The following is a 17,978-nucleotide window of genomic DNA, read 5'->3' as shown; positions in this document are numbered from 1 at the left end:
TGCATTTTTACAGTGAATTCCTCTGAAGCACTTTGGGATGCTCTCACAATGTGAAAGGTGTCAGTGCGTGTTGTGTTGTTGCGTACACTGGGGAAAGCAGCTGACAGCACTGGTTGTTTGCCTTCTAGTAAGGAGAGAGAGCGAGAGAGAGAGTGGTGCTGAGGATTGTAACAGCCTGTCAGAACATGCTGGAGGACACAGTTGACTTGATGGGATGAATTGCTGTAATTTCTGTAATTATTTATTGGCTTCCTGCGCTGCAATTTCCGTCAGGCTGCCCGCTTGCCTGGCTGGGATGCTTCACTGTTGCTCACACGCTGAGCAGCTAATCTGTCCAAAGGCAGCTTAGGTTTGGCTTCAGTCCATTTGGCATTGAAAACGATCCCCACAGAGATGAGCTGCAGCCTCTCTTACTGCAGCGATCTGTCCCACCCCAATATCCTGATCTATTTAAGTGTTTGAGACTCTTTACAATAACTACTATTTGCATTTATATAGCTCCCCTCACGCAGGGTAGAGGCCCAGGGCGCTTAAGCATTGACAACAATAATAATAATCCTTGCATTTGATATAGCACTTTTCACGTCGGGAGGACGTCCCAAAGCACTTTACAGAATATACTGTAAAGTGGATTTGACTGTATATTTGTGGGCGAACGCGGCAGCCAATTGCGCACAACAATGTCCCACAAACAGTCGTAGATGGAAAATGACCAATTTATTATTGTTTTGTTTTGGAGGGATTATTATTAGGCTCTGTGTGGAGTAAGGAAACTTGCCCAAGGTTTCGCCCTCTGCCGGGAATTGAATTCAGGTCTCACTTGCAAAGCGAGTGCTCTAACCACTGAGCTACAGGATTACTTGGATGTATATAGCGCCCTCTACGCCAGACGGCGTCTCAGAGCGCTTCACAGTAGCGGATCCTGGGGCCGAGCGAGGGGGAGGGGGAGGAAAGTGACCAAAGGCGCGGTCGAAGAGAAAGATCTTCAGCAGAGACCTGAAAATAGGAAGAGAGGGGGCGAGGCGAAAGCAGTGAGGAAGGGAATTCCTGAGCCTTAGGGCATAGTGGCTGAAGGCACGGCTGCCTAGGGTGGAGCGGAGGACTTGGGGACGAGGACGAGGCCAGACACGGAGGAACGAAGGCAACGGGTACTGTTTTGAGGAGAGAGGAGGTCAGAGAGGTCGGGGGGTGCAAAGGAGTGGAGGGATTTGAATACAAGGGTGAGGATCGTAAAGTCGACCCTCTCTGGGACACGCAGTCAGTGCAGTCTGGCCAGGACTGGGGGGATCGGGGAGCAGAGTTTGCTGTGGGTGAGAATGTGGGCGGCAGAGTTTTGAATGATCTGGATTTTATGGATGGAAGTGGATGGGAGACCGGCGAGGAGGGCGTTAGAGTAGTCCAGCCGAGAGGTGACAAACGCATGGACCAGGGTTTCAGCAGCTTTCGGAGAGAGGTATTGGCGGAGACGGACAATGCGTCGGAGGTGGAAGAAGGCAGTGCTGGTGAGGGACCGGGTGTGGGGGAGGAAGGATAATTGGGGGTCGAACCTGACAGCGAGGTTGCGTACGGGTTTGGACTGTTTCAGGGGAGGTCGGGTTGGTGGAGGAGGTGAGAGCCGTGAGATTTTAGATGTTGACGAGAGCCAAAGAGTATGGCTTCCGTCTTGTCAACGTTCAGCTGAAGGAAGTTTGTGCTCATCCAGCCCCTGAGGTCTGACAGGCAGCTGACAGAACATCGGGGGACTGGGGGTCGAAAAGAAGGTGGAAAAATAGAGTTGGGTGTCGTCCTCGTACATGTGGAAATATACCCCATGTCTGCGGATGACATCCCCAAGAGAGAGCATGTAGATCAGAAAGAGGAGGGGGCCAAGGATGGACCCTTGGGGTACCCGCAGGTGACCAGGTGAGAGCGGGAGGAGAAGCCGTTTGTGCAGATGTACTACTGGCAGTTTATGAGGTAGGACTCGAACCAGGCGAGTGCGGTCCCACTGAATTGGATGACGGAGGGAAAGGCGGTGGAGGAGGATGGCGTGATTGACTGTGTCGAACGCGGCAGAGGGGTCCAAGAGGACAAGGAGGCAGAGGGAGCCCTGGTCACAGATAGAGAGGATGTCGTTTGTGACTTTCACAAGCGCAGTCTCTATACTGTGGGCAGGGGGGAAACCGGAATGGAGGGGTACGATTAGGGAGTGGGAGGGGAGGTGTGCGCAAAGTTGATTGGCAACAAGCCGCATTAAGCCACTATATAAATGTATGTTGCATTTACTTCTCTCGACAGGCACCAAGCTCACTTCATGCCTCCCACCCAATATAACGGCGAGGTTTTTCAGCCGCTTTGCTCTGCCCCCTCTGGTCCCAGAATCCTCCTAAATAATAATAACATTGCTTGTATTTGACACAGAGCCTTATCACGTCTTCGGGACGTCTCAAAGCGCTTCACAGAATATACTGAAAAGTGAACTGACTGCATTTTGTGAGCGAAATACAGCAGCAAATTGCACACAGCAGAATCCCGCAAACAGTCATGGATTGAGTGACCAATTTATTATTTTTTTTTGAAGGAATTATTACCCTGACTAACAACGGGTTCCTACTTATTGCTAGGTAAACAGCCGTGTGGAGTAAGGAAACTTACCCAATGTTTTGCCCTGCCCGAGAACTGAACCCAAGTCTCTTGTTTGCTCGGCAAGTGCTCTCTAACTGAGCTACAGGATCTCCCCCACCCATCCCGACTTCCGTCAGCTTGTTGAAGACCTAACTCCCTGTCTGCACTTTCGGTCATTATTCCTCTCACCCCACCCCTTGCAGCTTCCACCCCCAGCTCAGTCAAATCAGGACTGTTGACCACCTAGGGACGTCCTCCTGACATGAAAGGCGCTGCTGCGTGTAAAGGTAAATCTGTATTGATTTCCTCTTCCTATTCTTTTCTTCTTAGGTTGTCATGCGAGGCTTACAGAGGTCAGTGGTCTTTGAGGATGACTTGAGGTTTGAGATCTTCTTCAAGCGGAGGTTGATATACCTGATGAAAGAGGTGGAGGAGGCTGGTCTGGACTGGGATCTGATGTAAGTAACAAGAGAATTACCTCAGGATCATTTGGTCCCAATACAAAACCAAGCCTTCTCAGTCAGTATTGCAGGACATCTTACCTGAGGAGTGTGATTTGCTCTCGCTCACTCACACCCAATAACACACACACTGAGATCCATACGCACTCACTGAGATCCACCCCCTCCCACACACACACACTGAGAACCCCCCCTCACGCACACACACTGAGAACCCCCCCTCAGGCACACACACTGAGAACTCCCCCCTCACGCACACACACTGAGATCCCCACACACACACACACACTGAGATCTCCCCCTCACGCACACACACTGAGATCCCCACACACACACACACACTGAGATCCCCCCCTCACGCACACACTGAGAACCCCCCTCACGCACACACACTGAGATCCCCCCCCAACCCCACACACACACTGAGATCCCCCCCCCCCACACACACACTGAGATACCCCCTCCCCACACACACACACACTGAGATCCCCCCGCCCCACACACACTCTGAGATCCCCCCCCCACACACTGAGATCCCCCTGCCCCACACACACACTGAGATTCCCCCCCCCACACACTGAGATCCCCCCCCCCCACACACACACTGAGATCCCCCCTCCCCCCCACACACACACAGATCCACACACACTGACACAGACACTGATCCCAGCTGACACAAGCCCGTGTACTAAGCTGGTTGCTCTCTGTGTTGCTGACAGTTATATTGGTCGGAAGCGGATGCAGGTGGATCATCCGGAAAAGCCTGTGCCTGGGGTGAGGAACATGGTGGAGGCCGACTATTCCTACTGGACTCTGGGCTATGTCATCTCCCTGCAAGGAGCGAAGAAACTCATCAATGCCAACCCCTTCTCCAAGCTGCTGCCTGTGGACGAGTTTCTGCCTGTCATGTACAATAAACATCCGACGTAGGTAGTGCCCGCACAGCCACACTCCGTGTCTCTGATACAACAACCACTTGCATTTATATAGCGTCCGAGACACCCAGTATGAAGGGCGCGATATAATTACAGGTTGTTGTAGCATCTCGGAGCGCGTGATGCTCAAGGAATTCACACAGCGCCTTCCCAGTCAGGAGGTCATCCCGAGAGGGTTACAATAACAAAATTACACGTGTACAGCGCCTTTCCCGTCGGGAGGACATCCCAAGATGCTGGACAGACAGAGTTATGGTCCCGAACTGGGGGAGGGTGGAGGGCAGGGGGGCGAAGCAGGGAGATCGAAAGCACGGTCGAAGAGGTGGTTCTCGAAGCTGGTGAGGGAGGGGGCGAGACGGAGGGACTGCAGTCCTGAGACTCCCCATCCCCTATACTAATGGTGCTCCCCAAATCCCAGGGTTCACAGAAGAGCACCCCGGGATTGTATAAGGGCCGAGCCCGGGTTTCCTGCTCCCGGGGGCTGGGCCACATGTTGCCATGGGGACGGGCGGGTGTTCAAACCTCCCACAGAGTCCTGGTGTCTGACTTCCCCCACTCCCCACCCACCTCCCACCCCACCCACAGGCATCCTGGGTGCATGTTCGGGTTTGGGGGCGTTAAGATCCCGTAATTATGGGAACACCATAAAACAACAACTTGCATTTATGTGGCACCCTGTAAACAAACACCGGGATTGCAAGTCCCTCATCCCAAGCCACGGGAGCTGATTGAGGGGAAAGATGACCAAAGGTACGATCATAGAGGAACATCTTGAGAAGGACCTTGAACACGGTGGTGATTGAGGGAGAGGGGATGAGGCGAAGTGGCTCCAAGATGGAGTTATTGCCTCGTCAAGATGTCTCACTGCTTTACAGGAACCACTGTCTCATAGGCGAAAGTGGTAGACAATTTGCACACAGTGAAGTGAATGGGCAGTTTGCACAGGGGAGGATTGTCAGCCAGGGCACTGCAGGGTGGGATGAGATTGGATGGGCCGAAGGGTCTTCTTCATCCGAACCAACCTGGTGTTCTCGGTAATCCTGTAATTTAGTAGTTGGAGTACTCGCCTCGCAAGAGAGAGGACCCCGGTTTGATTCCTGGGCAGGGCGAAACCTTAGGCAAGTTTCCTTACTCCACACACACATACACACGCCTCTGTTTACCCAGAAGTAAGTCGGAACCCGGTTGTTAATCGATTGGCGAATCACTTTCCAGGGGTAATAATCCCTCCAAAAAAATGAATCCACGACGGTTTGCGGGACACTGCTGTGCGCAATTGGCTGCCGCGTTTCGCCCACAAAATATAGTTACTGCACTTCACAGTGCATCCTGTGAAGCGCTTTGAGACTTCTGTATCAAATGCAAGGATTATTATAAGGTCAGTTTGATAGTTATTGCTGTACATTTCCTCCCCAGAGCCAAGTACATGAAGCATTTTGAGACACGGGACCTCAAGGCCTTCTCTGTGGAGCCGCTGCTGATCTTCCCCACACACTACACAGGGGACCCGGGTTACGTGAGCGACACCGAGACCTCCACCGAGTGGGACAACGAGAACCGCAAGACCGACTGGGACCGGGCCAAGTCACAGAAGATGAGGGAACAGGCGACCATTAGCAACGCTGCCCAGAACCTGGGCCCCTCTCACCCCTCCCTGAGCCCCTCTCACCCCTCCCTGAGCCCCACTCATCCCCCCCTGGACACCTCTCATCCCCCACTGGACACCTCTCATCCCCCACTGGACACCTCTCATCCCCCACTGGATGCCTCGTCCAGAGACGAGTTGTGAGTGCCCCTATGTGAGTTGAGCAAAGCTGTTCCCAGCAACACACAGAGCCCCACCAGGTAATGTTAAACCGTTGTGTTCGGAGTCGGGCGACGACAGTGAAGCCGGGGCTCTGTGTGTTGCTGGTTTGAGGAGTTTTGGCTGGAGTGTGTGTGTGTGTGCGTGTGCGTGGGGCGGGCTAAATCCGATTAACCCCCGAGGTGCCAATTACACACGAGCCAGGGTGGACGCTATCTTGGCTCCTGTGTTGATGTGCCGAGGGAATTGGAGAGGCCTTTACCTTCTGAGAATCCCCGTCCTCTCGTGTTTTATACAGCGTTTGGTTTTGATCAGTCATTTAGCCCAGCCCGCATTATAGCTGCGAGGTGCCTTATATATGCTGAGAGCATCTCCACTCTGTTGCTGTCAAGCCCTCTGGGACGCAACCCTGCCCGAGGGGCTACCCTGCCCGAGGGGCTACCCTGCCCGAGGGGCTACCCTGCCCGAGGGGCTACCCTGCCTGAGGGCTGCTGTGTAAATGCAATTTGTTGTCAGTGCTTCGCTCCCAAGCTTTCAGTGTTGAGGGATTCCTGGAGCAATCCCAAGCTTGTTTTTTCCTGGTCTCAAAAAGATCAGCTGGGAAGAGTAACAGCCTGTCCTGTCCTCCCCTGTACACTAAAATTCCTATTCCTCAGCACACTGAATCCCGAGGGGAACCGGACTAATGGGGGGGAAGAGAGATTCGGATCGACAGCAAGCTGGAGTTTCCTGCTAACGGCTGATCCTTACATTTAACATATCAAAGAATTTTTTAAAAAAATAATAATAATAATCCTTGCATTTGATATAGCGCTTTTCACGTCTTCGAGACGTTCCCAAAGCGCTTCACAGAATATACTGTAAAGTGAATTGACTGTGTATTTGTGGGCGAACGCGGCAGCCAATTGCGCACAGCAATGTCCCACAAACAGTCGTGGATTGAAAATGACCAATTTATTATTGTTTGGGTTTTGAAGGGATTATTATTAGGCTCTGTGTGGAGTAAGGAAACTTGCCCAAGGTCTCGCCCTGACCTGCCGGGAATTGAACTCTGGTCTCTCACTTGCAGAGCGAGTGCTCTAACCCCTGAGCTACAGGACTCTATCCCCCCCCCACCCCCGAAACATTTAAAATGAACAAGAATCGAATTTTAAATCAATTAAAAATAGACAAAAGGGAACAAGCGCTCTGCTCTGGCTCTCGGCAAAACCAACCAGTGACGAGCTGGGGACTGGCGGGATTTATGAGTCGTGGATTTTTCTCGGATACGGCTAATTCTGAACTCTGTGAGAGCTGTGTCCACATGGCCAGGGCTTTCCTGTATTTCTCCTCCACTCTTGAGACTACGACCAGTGGGACCTTGACTCCCGTAACCTGTGGGGAGTTGGGTGACTCTTTCTCTACATCCCCCAACCCCCCCCCCCGCCCAAGGCCGTCAGTCCCGCAGATTAAAAATCGGTCATTACCTCACGGCTGTTTGTGGGTCGTTGCTTTGCCAAGTTGGCTGCCGTGTTAGCCTACAGAATCCACACTCAATCCGCCTCACAGTAAATCCTGTGAAAGGGCTTTGAGACGTCGCTACGATACGCCGAGGCGTTGTGTCAAACCCAAAGATTATTTTATTGCCGTAAACGGCAGCGTGGACGGCCGGTCGGAACTGGCGGAAAAGATATCCGTGAAGTCTGGCCGAGGGATCTGGAATCCCATTCCCGTTTCTCCGGGTTACGGAGCCTGTGGCAGGGAGACTGTGCAGCACGTTTCACAAGTTCTGATAGAATAACAAGAAGGATAAGCGTTGCATTTGTTATGGCGCCTTATCACATCAGGAGGATGTCCCAAAGCACTTCACAGGATCCACTGTCAGGTGAAGTGACTGTGTGGGATGTCGCTGTTGTGTAAATTGACACAAACAGCCATGAATGAGGGATGTTATCTGGGGGATTGTCTGCCAGGACACTGGGGAGAGAGAGAGAGAGAGAGAGAAAAAAAACTCCCTTCTCTTTTCCTTTAACATCCACCTGAACAGGGCACAGGTGGGACTTCAGTTTAACATTTCACCCGAAGTACGGCGTCGCCGACAATAAACCCACCCCAGCACTGCGCTGTGCATACCTCAGCCTCGGGAGAGAACCTCAGTGTCCAATGGTTTGCAATTAAAATGGAGGTTTGCTGTCTGAACTCTCGCTCAGTGTTCCAAGGTTGTGATCACGGGCTGCGCTCCCTAACCCTTCCGTCTGTCAGAGGACACGGCCCCTCAGAGAGCGTTGGCACAGTCACTGGGCACAGCACAAGTCAGTCAGCTTTTCAGCCCGAAGAGGCGGAGGCTATTTTTAAGAGAGGGAAGGGAGTGCGGAGAGAGTAAAACTGCTGGAATCAGTTTGGGTGAGACCTCAGGCTCCCCCTCCCTCCCTCCCTCCCTCCCTCATCAACCATAAGCTTGGAGTATTAGAGATTCCAGCCCCCCCTGTGCCAACACTCGATATCTCTGCTCTTTTCCGCCCTTCCGTATCCTTTAATAACACACAAGCAACAATTCAAATGTTACTAACTAGCTTTGACCAGCACGGCTCCCGTATAAACCTCCCGCCAGTTAAGCAGTCCCGAACTAGTTGTACAAATGGAATCTATCGTGTGGCTCGTGGCCACAGGTGTGAGTTAGAGAATGACATACAATTTCTGATCAGCGTCTGTCAAGCATTAGCGTTGCTGTGGGTGGAGGGTCTCGTTGACATTTATTAATGACCTGATACAGTATTTGTTTTTTAACCATATTTTGGTTTCCACTAAATATTTTGTATTTTGAGATGTGGTCGGTCTGTTGCCTCTCTTACTCCCAACACCCACACACTCACCCACACACACAAACCCCCACACACACCCCGACACACACACACCCATACACAAACATACCCACACACAGACATGCGCCCACCCACACACGCCCTGACACACATTCACACCCACACACACCCTGACACACATACACACCCCAAAAACAACCCCCGACACCCACCTACCTACCACATACACAAACACATATCTACACATGCGCGCGCACCCCACACACACAAACATACACGCACTCACCCAACCCCACACACACAAACATACACCCTCACTCACACACACTCCCCCCCCCCCCCCCCACCACACACATACCCCGCATACAGCCCCCCTACACATACACAGACACCCACGCACACCTACACACACATACACCCGATATACACACATACTGCCCCCAAAATGCACCCACTCAACTATCCCCCCCAACACAAACACACCCTCCCACCCACACACATACACCCACACACCCAACCCACCCACAATCACACACATACCAACCACCCCCACATTCACCTCCACCCCCACACACAGACACGTTATCCCCACCCCCCAAACACACACACCTGTACGCTGACACCAACGCCCCCTCACCCTTGCTTAAACACACCCCATGCGCCCGCACGCCAAATTACTTTTCCCCCCTTTCCCCCCAGTGTGCTCACCCAACAACACGTTGTGAACATAGACATACAGCGACTTTGCTACCAGTTTACTTCCCTGAGTTTCCTCGCTTCCTGGGATTTTGGGAAGAAGCGAACGGGCCAAAAGATCTCAGCTCCTGTTCACACTGCAGCCAAAGCCCTAATGGGTTGGGTGGTCCTCGCTGGACAAGCAGCGGGATATCAATGGCCAAGCTGTGCAGTTAGACTCCAACACACACTCTGGGCTCCCCCCCCCCGAGCCTTGGCTCTTATCATCCTGCACCTAATATTTTCCGGAATTAGGTAACAGGATGTGTCCCTCCAGGGAGAGAGAGAGAGAGACAGAGCGCGTTCCATACCAACAGTCTATCTCGGGGATTTCCAGGTGTGGGTGGGATGCGGGGAATTCTCAGTTGGGTTTGGAGACTCTTAAGCACCGGTGGTGGGTTTGCATGTGTGTCAGACACCCCGGCTGATCACGGTGACGGGTTTCCGCGTGTGACAGGCACCCGGCTGAGCAACAACAACGATCTCAGTGTTGGCGGAGTCTCCCCAGATTGTACTCAACACTCGGCCTCTTCGTTGCAGATTCCTGACGATGGCGGGGAAGCCAGCGCAGGTAGTAAATGCAGTTCCCGAAGGAGCTCCTCTCTCCCAGGATCCTGACTGACGCTCCCCCAGCCCCCAACCCCCGCTAGAAAAAAAAATCAGTCATTCACTTCGCGACTGTTTGCGGGACGTTGCTGTGTGCAAAATGGCTGCCACGTTCGCCCACAAAACAGAGAGTCACTACACTTTACAGTAGATCCTGTACAGAATTCTCCTAAAGTGAAAGGCGCCGTATCAAATGTAAAGTGAGAAAGCGAGCGAGGCTCCTGGTGGCCGACCAAAGTGGATGAGCGAGCAACTGCAACAACAACAACGACAAATGACATCTGCATAGGCCGGGATGGATGAACGAAGCAGCTTCGGTACTGTAACTGGTTGACGTGGAGTCCTGCAGCTCAGTGGTTAGATCACTCGGGTCACAAGCGAGAGGAACTGGGTTAGATTCCCCAGCCAGGGTGAACCCGTAAGGCGAGTTTCCTTGCTCCACACGCACGCCTCTGTTCACCGAGCAGTAAGTAAGAACCCGGTTGTTAGTCGATTGGTGGATCGCTTTCCGGGGATAATAATCCTTTCAAAAATAAATAAAATAACAATAATTTGGTCACTCAGTCCACGACTGTTTGTGGACGCTGCTGCGCACAATTGGCTGCCCACAAAACACAGTCAAATACACTTTACAGATGCAACATTCCATGGAGTGTATTTTAGGCAGTGAAACCAGCTTTGTAGTCAGCGAAAATAGTCTGTATGTTGAGCACGATGTAGGATTGCACTGCCTACAATTACACCAAACATTGATAAACCAGTCAAAGAAAAACTCAGGTATACTTAAGTATTTTAATATTTGCCGCATTTAGTACTTATGTGTATGTTATATCACGGAGAAGAAGTATTTAGCAAGCTGGTTTTTTTGCACAAATCTATTTGCTTTCGTGCGCCAAACTCTTGGTCCAAATCCCTGACTGTCCCAGTGCTTTGGGATGTCCTCCCGACGTTAAAGGCGCTCTACAGATGTAATTTGCTGTATCCTGTGAAGGGCTTTGAGTCGCCTCAACGACTTGATAAGGCGGTGCATTCATGCCAGGAGTATTATTGTTGACCAAATGGAGTTTGGCCTGACCTGGAGAACCTCATTAGCAGGAGATTTGCTGAGTTTAATGCACGTTAATCCGCACTGAGCAGATCTGATTTATTCAGAGAAGCAGCACAGGGAAAGGCAGCCGTCATGGTCGACGTCTTTGCTGATCGGACGTTGATACAGAACAACAGGGACCGAGATGAGTTGGACACAGAGCAGCAGGTTGTCCGCAAACTGCGGAACAAGGTGCTGCTCCTGTACTTTGGCTCCGGCTCATGCCCAAAGTGCCAGTGCTTCTCTCTGCTGCTGAAGGATTTCACCACTCGCCTCCTGGATGAGTATTATGTGGAACGGGCCGCCCAGCTGGCCCTGCTGTACGTCTCACAGGACCAGACGGAGGAGCAGGAGAGGAAATTCCTGAAGACGATGCCCTGGAGATGGCTGACGCTGCCCTTCACAGACAGCTTCAAAAGGTGAGGAAGGAACTGGTGCTTTTTACATCACACAGAGGGAGGTGGACATTAAAGATCCCGCAGCGCAATTGTGTCCAGGCTGATAATCCCCGCGGACAAAAGCGATCACTCACTTCATTACCTGTTCAGCTACAAAATACCGTCTCTGCACTTTATCGTATATCGTGTGAAGCGCTTTGACACAGACTCCCGAAAGGCTCGATACCAAATGGAAGGATTATTATTATTGTACAGTGTCAGGCTGTCACAGACAGTCAGTTCGATCCCCTGACGTCCTTCCTACCCCACATGGGGTCCCTGACCCTCCCTCCACACCGCCTTTCTGATCAGCTCCCACCCACTCCACTGCCCACACCCTCCGCTCAGCTGGGCTCAGGTCTTCTGCACATCCCTCATCCCCTGCGCTCCACCATCGGTGGCTGTGCTTTTAGCCATTGAGCCCCAAATCTCTGGAGCTCTCGGCCTCAATTCCCCAACCTCGCCCCCTCTTTGCCCATCTTCAGATCAAACTTTCCTCTTTGACCTTCGGTCACCCCCCCAACCCTAACCCTCTATTATTGATTTTTAATTAAAAGTACCCCCCCCACCCTCTCCACCCCTCCATCTTTCCAGTTCAGCATGAAATTCCCCACCTCTGAACACTCCGAGATGTTACTGTGCGTGATGGCCTCTGTGTAAGTGTAAGTTGTTGCTGCCAATCTCGGCGCAAAGTGAACGTTAATATTAATAATAATTCTCATTTGGTATAGCGCCGTATCAAGGCAGAATGTCTCAAAGCGCTTCACAGGAGTAACTGTAAAATATATAGAAAGGCCACACAGCAGCTGCGATCTCAAAGCTCTTCCCAAAACATAACCGATTAGAAATGAAGTGAACGTCGTCATTTGCAGACGACAAAAAATCCACAGTGACTGTACTTTAGTGGTTTACTGCGAAGCACTTTGAAACATTTTGAAAAAAAATAACAATCACTCGATCGGGTCACTCGATCCACGACTGTTTGTGGGGACGCCGCTGTGCGCAAACTGACTGCCGCGCTTCTCCCACAAAATACACCGTCAATTCACTTTACCGTATGTGCTGTGAAGCGCATTGAGACATCTCAATGACGTGATCGGGCACTGAATCAAATCCGAGGATGATTATTATTATCTGCGACATATCCTGAAGCGCTTTGACATTGTCCTCCCAGTGTGAAAGTTGGATCAATAATTATGTATTTGGGCAAACAACAACATTCCATTTATAGAGCGCCTTTCACGTCGGGAAGACGTCCCGAGGTGCTGATAGTTGGGTCAGGACCCGAGCAGTGGGAGGAAATGGTCAGGGTGAGGGGAGGGAAGGGAGGGAGCGAGGAGGGGGGAAATGGTCAGGGGGAGGGAAGGGAGGAGGGTGGTAGAGAGTCGAGAGGGGAGCTGAAGGCTGAAGGTCAAAGAGAAAGGTCTTGAGACCGGCCTTGAAGGAGGAGAGGGAGGAAGCGGCGAAGGCACTGGGGGATAGAGTTCCAGAGCCTCGGGGCTGAGAGCCTGAAGGCCACCGATGGTAGGGCGGTTGGGGCGGGGGATGTGGAGCAGATCGGAGCCGGAGGAACGGAGGGTACGGGCAGGTAGGTAGGGGGATAGTAGGTCAGAGAGGTAGGAGGGAGCGAGGCCGGGAATGGCCTTGTAGGTGAGGATGAGGATCTTGAATTCGATCCTCTGGGGGATGGGGAGCCAGTGGAGGGGAGCGAGGGTGAGGGCGAGGGTGAGGGTGGGAGTGATCTGAACAGCAACGGCACGTAAACCACAGTGAGATGAGCGGCTGATCAGTTTGCTGAAACGCGGCAGGTCAGGCAAACATCTACGGAGAGAGGAGAATAAGTTATGAAACCTGAAAGGTTAACTCACTTCCCTCTCCATCGGTGCTGCCGGACCCGCTGCGCGTTCCCAACCACTTCTGTTTTTATTTCTAGATTTCCAGCATCTGCGGTAATTTTGCTTTTTGGACTGATCAATTTGCATTTGGTGGGAACATTTGGAGGAGGAGGTGGATATAAACCAGGATAATCCGGGAGGAAGACGTTTGCTTAAAATAACAATAATCTCTGCGCTTAGTTCAGTGCCTCTCACGTCAAGAGGACGTCCCAAAGCGCTTCACGGGATTTACTGCGAAGTGTAGCGGCTGTGCGTTTTGTGGCCGAAACGCGGCAGCCAATTTGCACGCAGCGACGTCCCCACAAACACTCGCGGAGTGAGCGACCGCGTTCTTTGCGGGATTGTTGGCCAGGACACCGGGAGAGAGAAGCACAGTCACAGAATGAGGATGATCATCTGTAAATACATTAGCTAATTGGTAAATAATACGTAAAATTGTTATAATAACCCATCATTCCGCACTCAAGAGTATCCATCACAGACTGACTGTTCCATGTGGGTATTCCATGGAGATTTTCCTGTGTCTGGGATGGAATGCGCACACTCTCACTCTCTGGAGAGACGCGCTGAGCTTCTCTAATTCCAGAAGGTATTAAACGCAGGTTGGCCATAGCCGAGGCTCGGGGGGACCCCAGAGTATGTGTTGGGGGTGATTGCTGGAGTCCAGTCAAACCATTGAGAGTCCTGTCTGGCCGAGCCTTCCCGCTGCTTGTCCAGCTGGGACCACCCGACCCGTTGGTCAGGGCTTTGGCTGTGGGGTTAACAGGAGCTGAGGGGGAGGATTCCCTGACCCCAGTGACTGGTCTGTCCTTCCAGGTCCTGCCGATGAGCCAAGGCCGGGCTGTGCTGCCATCAGCAGTGAGTGCCCTGGAATACTTTTCACCCCCCCCACCACCAATGATAGCTCACAGGATTTACTGTCAAGTGTAGTAATTGTGTAAGTGCTACAGAAATATTTCAAAGCGCTTTGCTATGTGATGACTGCATTTGTGGACAAATGGAGGGGTGGTGGGTGTGGGGGGCAACCAATCTACACACAGCAATGTCCCTCCGTCATGAAGTTGTGACTAAAAATAAGATGATTTTCTCTTCCCCCCTCAACCCCCACCCCTCAACTCGCCCTCAACACCACCCCATCCCCCTGAACCCTTACCCCTCAACACCCTCCCTCAATCTCCTCCAATTCCCCCCCCCACCTCACACCCCTCCCACCCCCTTGATTCCCCCCTCACCCCCGACCCCCTCCACCCCCGCAGTGAGCTGCTGAGCAGATACGCCATCACAGAGTCTCCCACTGTGATTGTTGTGAGGCCGGACGGGGAGGTGATCACGAGGGAGGGGGTGGCGGAGATCACCACCAGGGGAGTCGATTGTTTTACAAACTGGTGGAGAGCGTCGGATATCATCGACAGGAACTTCCTACTGCCCGAAGACTTTGAGCCGTTGACCTTGAAGAGTCTGACCCACGGCATCAGGAAACTGAAATACAAGATTGAAAAGAGGAATGAAGACGAGGGGGATTCTGATCAGGAGTGAAGTAACAACCGTACCCGACACGGGGTCCTGTAGCGCAGTGGTTAGAGCACTCGCCTCCTCGCAAGCGAGAGGACCCGGGTTTGATTCCCCGGGCAGGGGGGCAGGGGGCGAAACCTTAGGCAAGTTTCCTTACTCCACGCGTCTCTGTTTACCCAGCGGCAAGTAGGAACCCGGCTGTTAGTCGATTGGCGGACGGCTTTTCCGGGGGTAACAGTTCCTTCAAAATTAAATAAGAATAAAATTGGTCACTTCAATCCACGACTGTTTGTGGGGACGCTGCTGTGTGCCATTGGCTGCCAAGTTGCGCCCACCAATTATTCAGTCAATTCACTCTACAGTATACTCTGTGAAGCGCTTTGAGACGTCTCAACGACATGATAAGGCGCTGTATCAAGTGCACGTATTATTATTATACTGCCTCATAATTCATCTCAACCATCCAAGATTTTGTTTGAAGAAATGTCCTGGATAGTTAAGAGGGAAGGGATTGGGACTCCTGACTCTCCAGGAAATACTGTTGATTAAATGAAAAAGAGCCGCGTGAAGTGCTGTGATCTCATTGCGCTGCAAAGAATTTTTAATGTGAACCTCGCACCTGCGACAGCAGTAAATCAAACTTAATAATAATCCTTCCCTTTGGTACTGCACCTTTCATGGCAGAGGAAGTCTCAAAGCACATCGCAGGATTTGCTGCAAAATTAAGTGTCAGCGTGTGTTTATGGGTGAACGCGGCAACCAATTTGCGCACCGCAAAAATAAGACAATTAAATTCAAAACAGATTTTAAAACAATTTTAGTAATTAAAATCGATTTAATCGGCAGAAGTCGAGAGGATAACCAAAATGATTGGGGGAATGGAGGGACTGGGCTATGAGGAGCGACTGAGCAAATCGGGCACATTCACGCTGGAAAGGAGATTGAGAGGCGACACGATTGCTGTCGTTAAGATTCTAAAGGGGCAAAACAATCTAATGAGGAGACTTGTTTCAACTTGTCCAGAATAGTAAAACCAGAGGCCACGGCCTGCGATTGAAGGGGTTAATTCAGAACAAATCTACGCGAATGCTATTTCAGTGAACGAATGTTGAACCTGTGGCACAGGCTCTCCGGGGCGACGGCTGAAGCAGGAAATGTTGATTCCTTCAAACCCAGATTAGTTTTCTCTTAGGAAATAACATTACGGTGGAGAGCTTTGGGCTACTTTTCCCCCACTCTCTGGCACCCTCTCCTGCTGTGTAATCGGCTCTGAAATCCTCTCCCTCGGCTGTGCCTCCAGCTCTCTCTCCACCACTCACCATCTCCCTCCACCCCGAAAATTAAACCGCGGTCAGACTTTGCCCTGTGATGAAAGGGGCCACAAACGAGTGTAAGTTGATGCAAGAACCAATAAAACAAAATAGCGCGTGTAGATTTATTTCACTTTACAGTGAGCGGAGTTCGGGTTACAGGGTAATTCCAGGCAGGGTTACATTAACTAACGACAAAGATATCGACAGTCACTTACTCTGGCAACATACAACCAGGAGATGAACAGAGTTCATTTGGAGGATTGTTGAGGGTTCAAACCCCACAGCAGAACTCTGAACTCACAGTCCAGGCGGACAATCCAATACAGTGCCACCCTTCGGATGAGATGTTAAGCCGAGCTCCTCTGCTGCTCAGGTGGATGTAAAAGATTCGGTGGCGCTATTCGAATAGTGAAGGGAGATTCTCCCTCCTGGTGTCCTGGCCAACAATCCCTCAAATAAAATTGATGGCTCACTTCATGGCTGTTTGTGGGGCACGGCCATGTGAAAAACTGGCTCCCGCGTTCAGTCCCTACTCGTCACAGCAAAATCCTAAGGAGTGTTTGAAGACATCTTGACAATGTGATGAGGCGCTGTATAAAATGCCAGGATTGTTAGTACCATCTCACAACTGCAGCTACGAAAAATACACGGATTAAAGAAATCCTCCAAATTCGTACTGAAATTAAAAGAGTTCACATTTAAGCAGTGCCTTTCATGTCGTGACGGGCTTTCAAAGCGCCTGACGCAGCTGACCGGGAGACAAGAATTGTACGTACGATAACACAGGAAAACTCGTCTTTTAATGCCCTCCCTCCGCGCTCTGTGACCGACAGTTAAGACGGGTACTTGGGGCTTTGTATCGGAACCGCTCAAATTCTATAGGCGCTCCAACCAGCACTGAGCTTTCCTACTGCGCTAACCACTACACCGCAGGACTCCACAGTGCAAGATGCCCTCACAGAACCCGACACCGGCAAAGCTCCGAGCTGTCCCAGAGACCAGCCGACTGAATACTCTCCACTTGTGATGCCTCGGGACCCACCTCGCAACAGATCAATATATAGCATTAAAACCAATTCACATCAAAAATAATTTTTTAAAAAAAAAAACAGGCATTTGATACAAATGCTCATCAGGTGGAGAAGGCCTCAAGAGCTTTTCTTCCTGCAGAGTGTAGTGACTGTGCAATCCGCAGGGCTGGGTCGACCCGGAATTTTGAAGTTCTCAATTGGAAAGTCATTTACCCCGAAGCAAAGTCCAAAAATAAAGAAATCCACTTCCCCAAACCCCAGAGGATGCGATGCCATAAACTCCTGATAACTCATCTCTCCTGATCACTAGTTCAGTGACTAGTGATCAGGAGCGGACAGTTAGTTGGGCAGATGTATATATACACATAAATAAATTCTATTGACAGATGATGATGATGCTGAGAGGTGGTGACAAGTTAAGCCAGGGTTGAGTTATCAGCAGTTTACTATATTATTCCTGAGCCCAGAGGCAGAAAACCTGAGAGATGGCTCTGTCAATCACCACCCAACAGGTGACAGGCCCAGACCCCAGCACAGCTTCACCCAGTCTCCTCCTGAATATTCTGCCCCTGATGCTGGACCTGGAGGCTGGGACGTTGGGGGAGGGTTGTGGGCTGTAGTTAGGGGCTGGGCTAGGGGTTGGGGGGTGGCGGGTTGATGGTTGGGGGCTAGGTTGAGGGTGTGGGGCTAGGCTGGGGGCTGGGTGCTGTGGCTGGGGGCTGTGGTTGGGGGCTGTGGTTGGGGGCTAGGGGCTAGG

The 17,978-nt window shown here is 51.5% G+C and overlaps 2 protein-coding genes across 2 annotated transcripts in view; both read left to right on the top strand.

Moving 5' to 3' along the window:
- Positions 1-6,590, top strand: part of colgalt1b (collagen beta(1-O)galactosyltransferase 1b) — a 38,725-nt gene extending 32,135 nt beyond the window's left edge. Inside the window, exons 10-12 of the mRNA XM_042344688.1 lie at positions 2,935-3,062; positions 3,785-3,991; positions 5,417-6,590. Of these exons, the coding sequence (XP_042200622.1) occupies positions 2,935-3,062; positions 3,785-3,991; positions 5,417-5,789 (708 nt within the window). The 3' untranslated portion in view covers positions 5,790-6,590. The remainder of the gene's footprint in view (positions 1-2,934; positions 3,063-3,784; positions 3,992-5,416) is intronic.
- A 4,365-nt stretch (positions 6,591-10,955) lies between these two features.
- Positions 10,956-14,933, top strand: nxnl1 (nucleoredoxin like 1). Its single transcript, XM_042344697.1, has 2 exons — positions 10,956-11,452; positions 14,622-14,933. Exons 1-2 carry the CDS (start codon positions 11,127-11,129, stop codon positions 14,899-14,901), a joined length of 606 nt encoding a protein of 201 aa, XP_042200631.1. The 5' UTR covers positions 10,956-11,126; the 3' UTR covers positions 14,902-14,933.
- Positions 14,934-17,978: the final 3,045 nt, after the last annotated feature.

This window comes from Callorhinchus milii, unplaced genomic scaffold, assembly GCF_018977255.1.
Source record: "Callorhinchus milii isolate IMCB2004 unplaced genomic scaffold, IMCB_Cmil_1.0 Scaffold29, whole genome shotgun sequence".
Taxonomy (NCBI): Eukaryota; Metazoa; Chordata; class Chondrichthyes; order Chimaeriformes; family Callorhinchidae; genus Callorhinchus; species Callorhinchus milii.
The sequence above is the reverse complement of the archived record's forward strand: the minus strand, read 5'-3'. Positions and strand labels throughout refer to the sequence as shown.

What these genes read in the sequence shown, in the direction of transcription:
- nxnl1 (XM_042344697.1), top strand. Translation starts at nt 11,127, where the DNA reads ATGGTCGACGTCTTTGCTGATCGGACGTTGATACAGAACAACAGGGAC. An exon ending in TTCACAGACAGCTTCAAAAG is followed by an intron (nt 11,453 to 14,621) that starts GTGAGGAAGGAA and finishes CCACCCCCGCAG; the next exon opens with TGAGCTGCTGAGCAGATACG.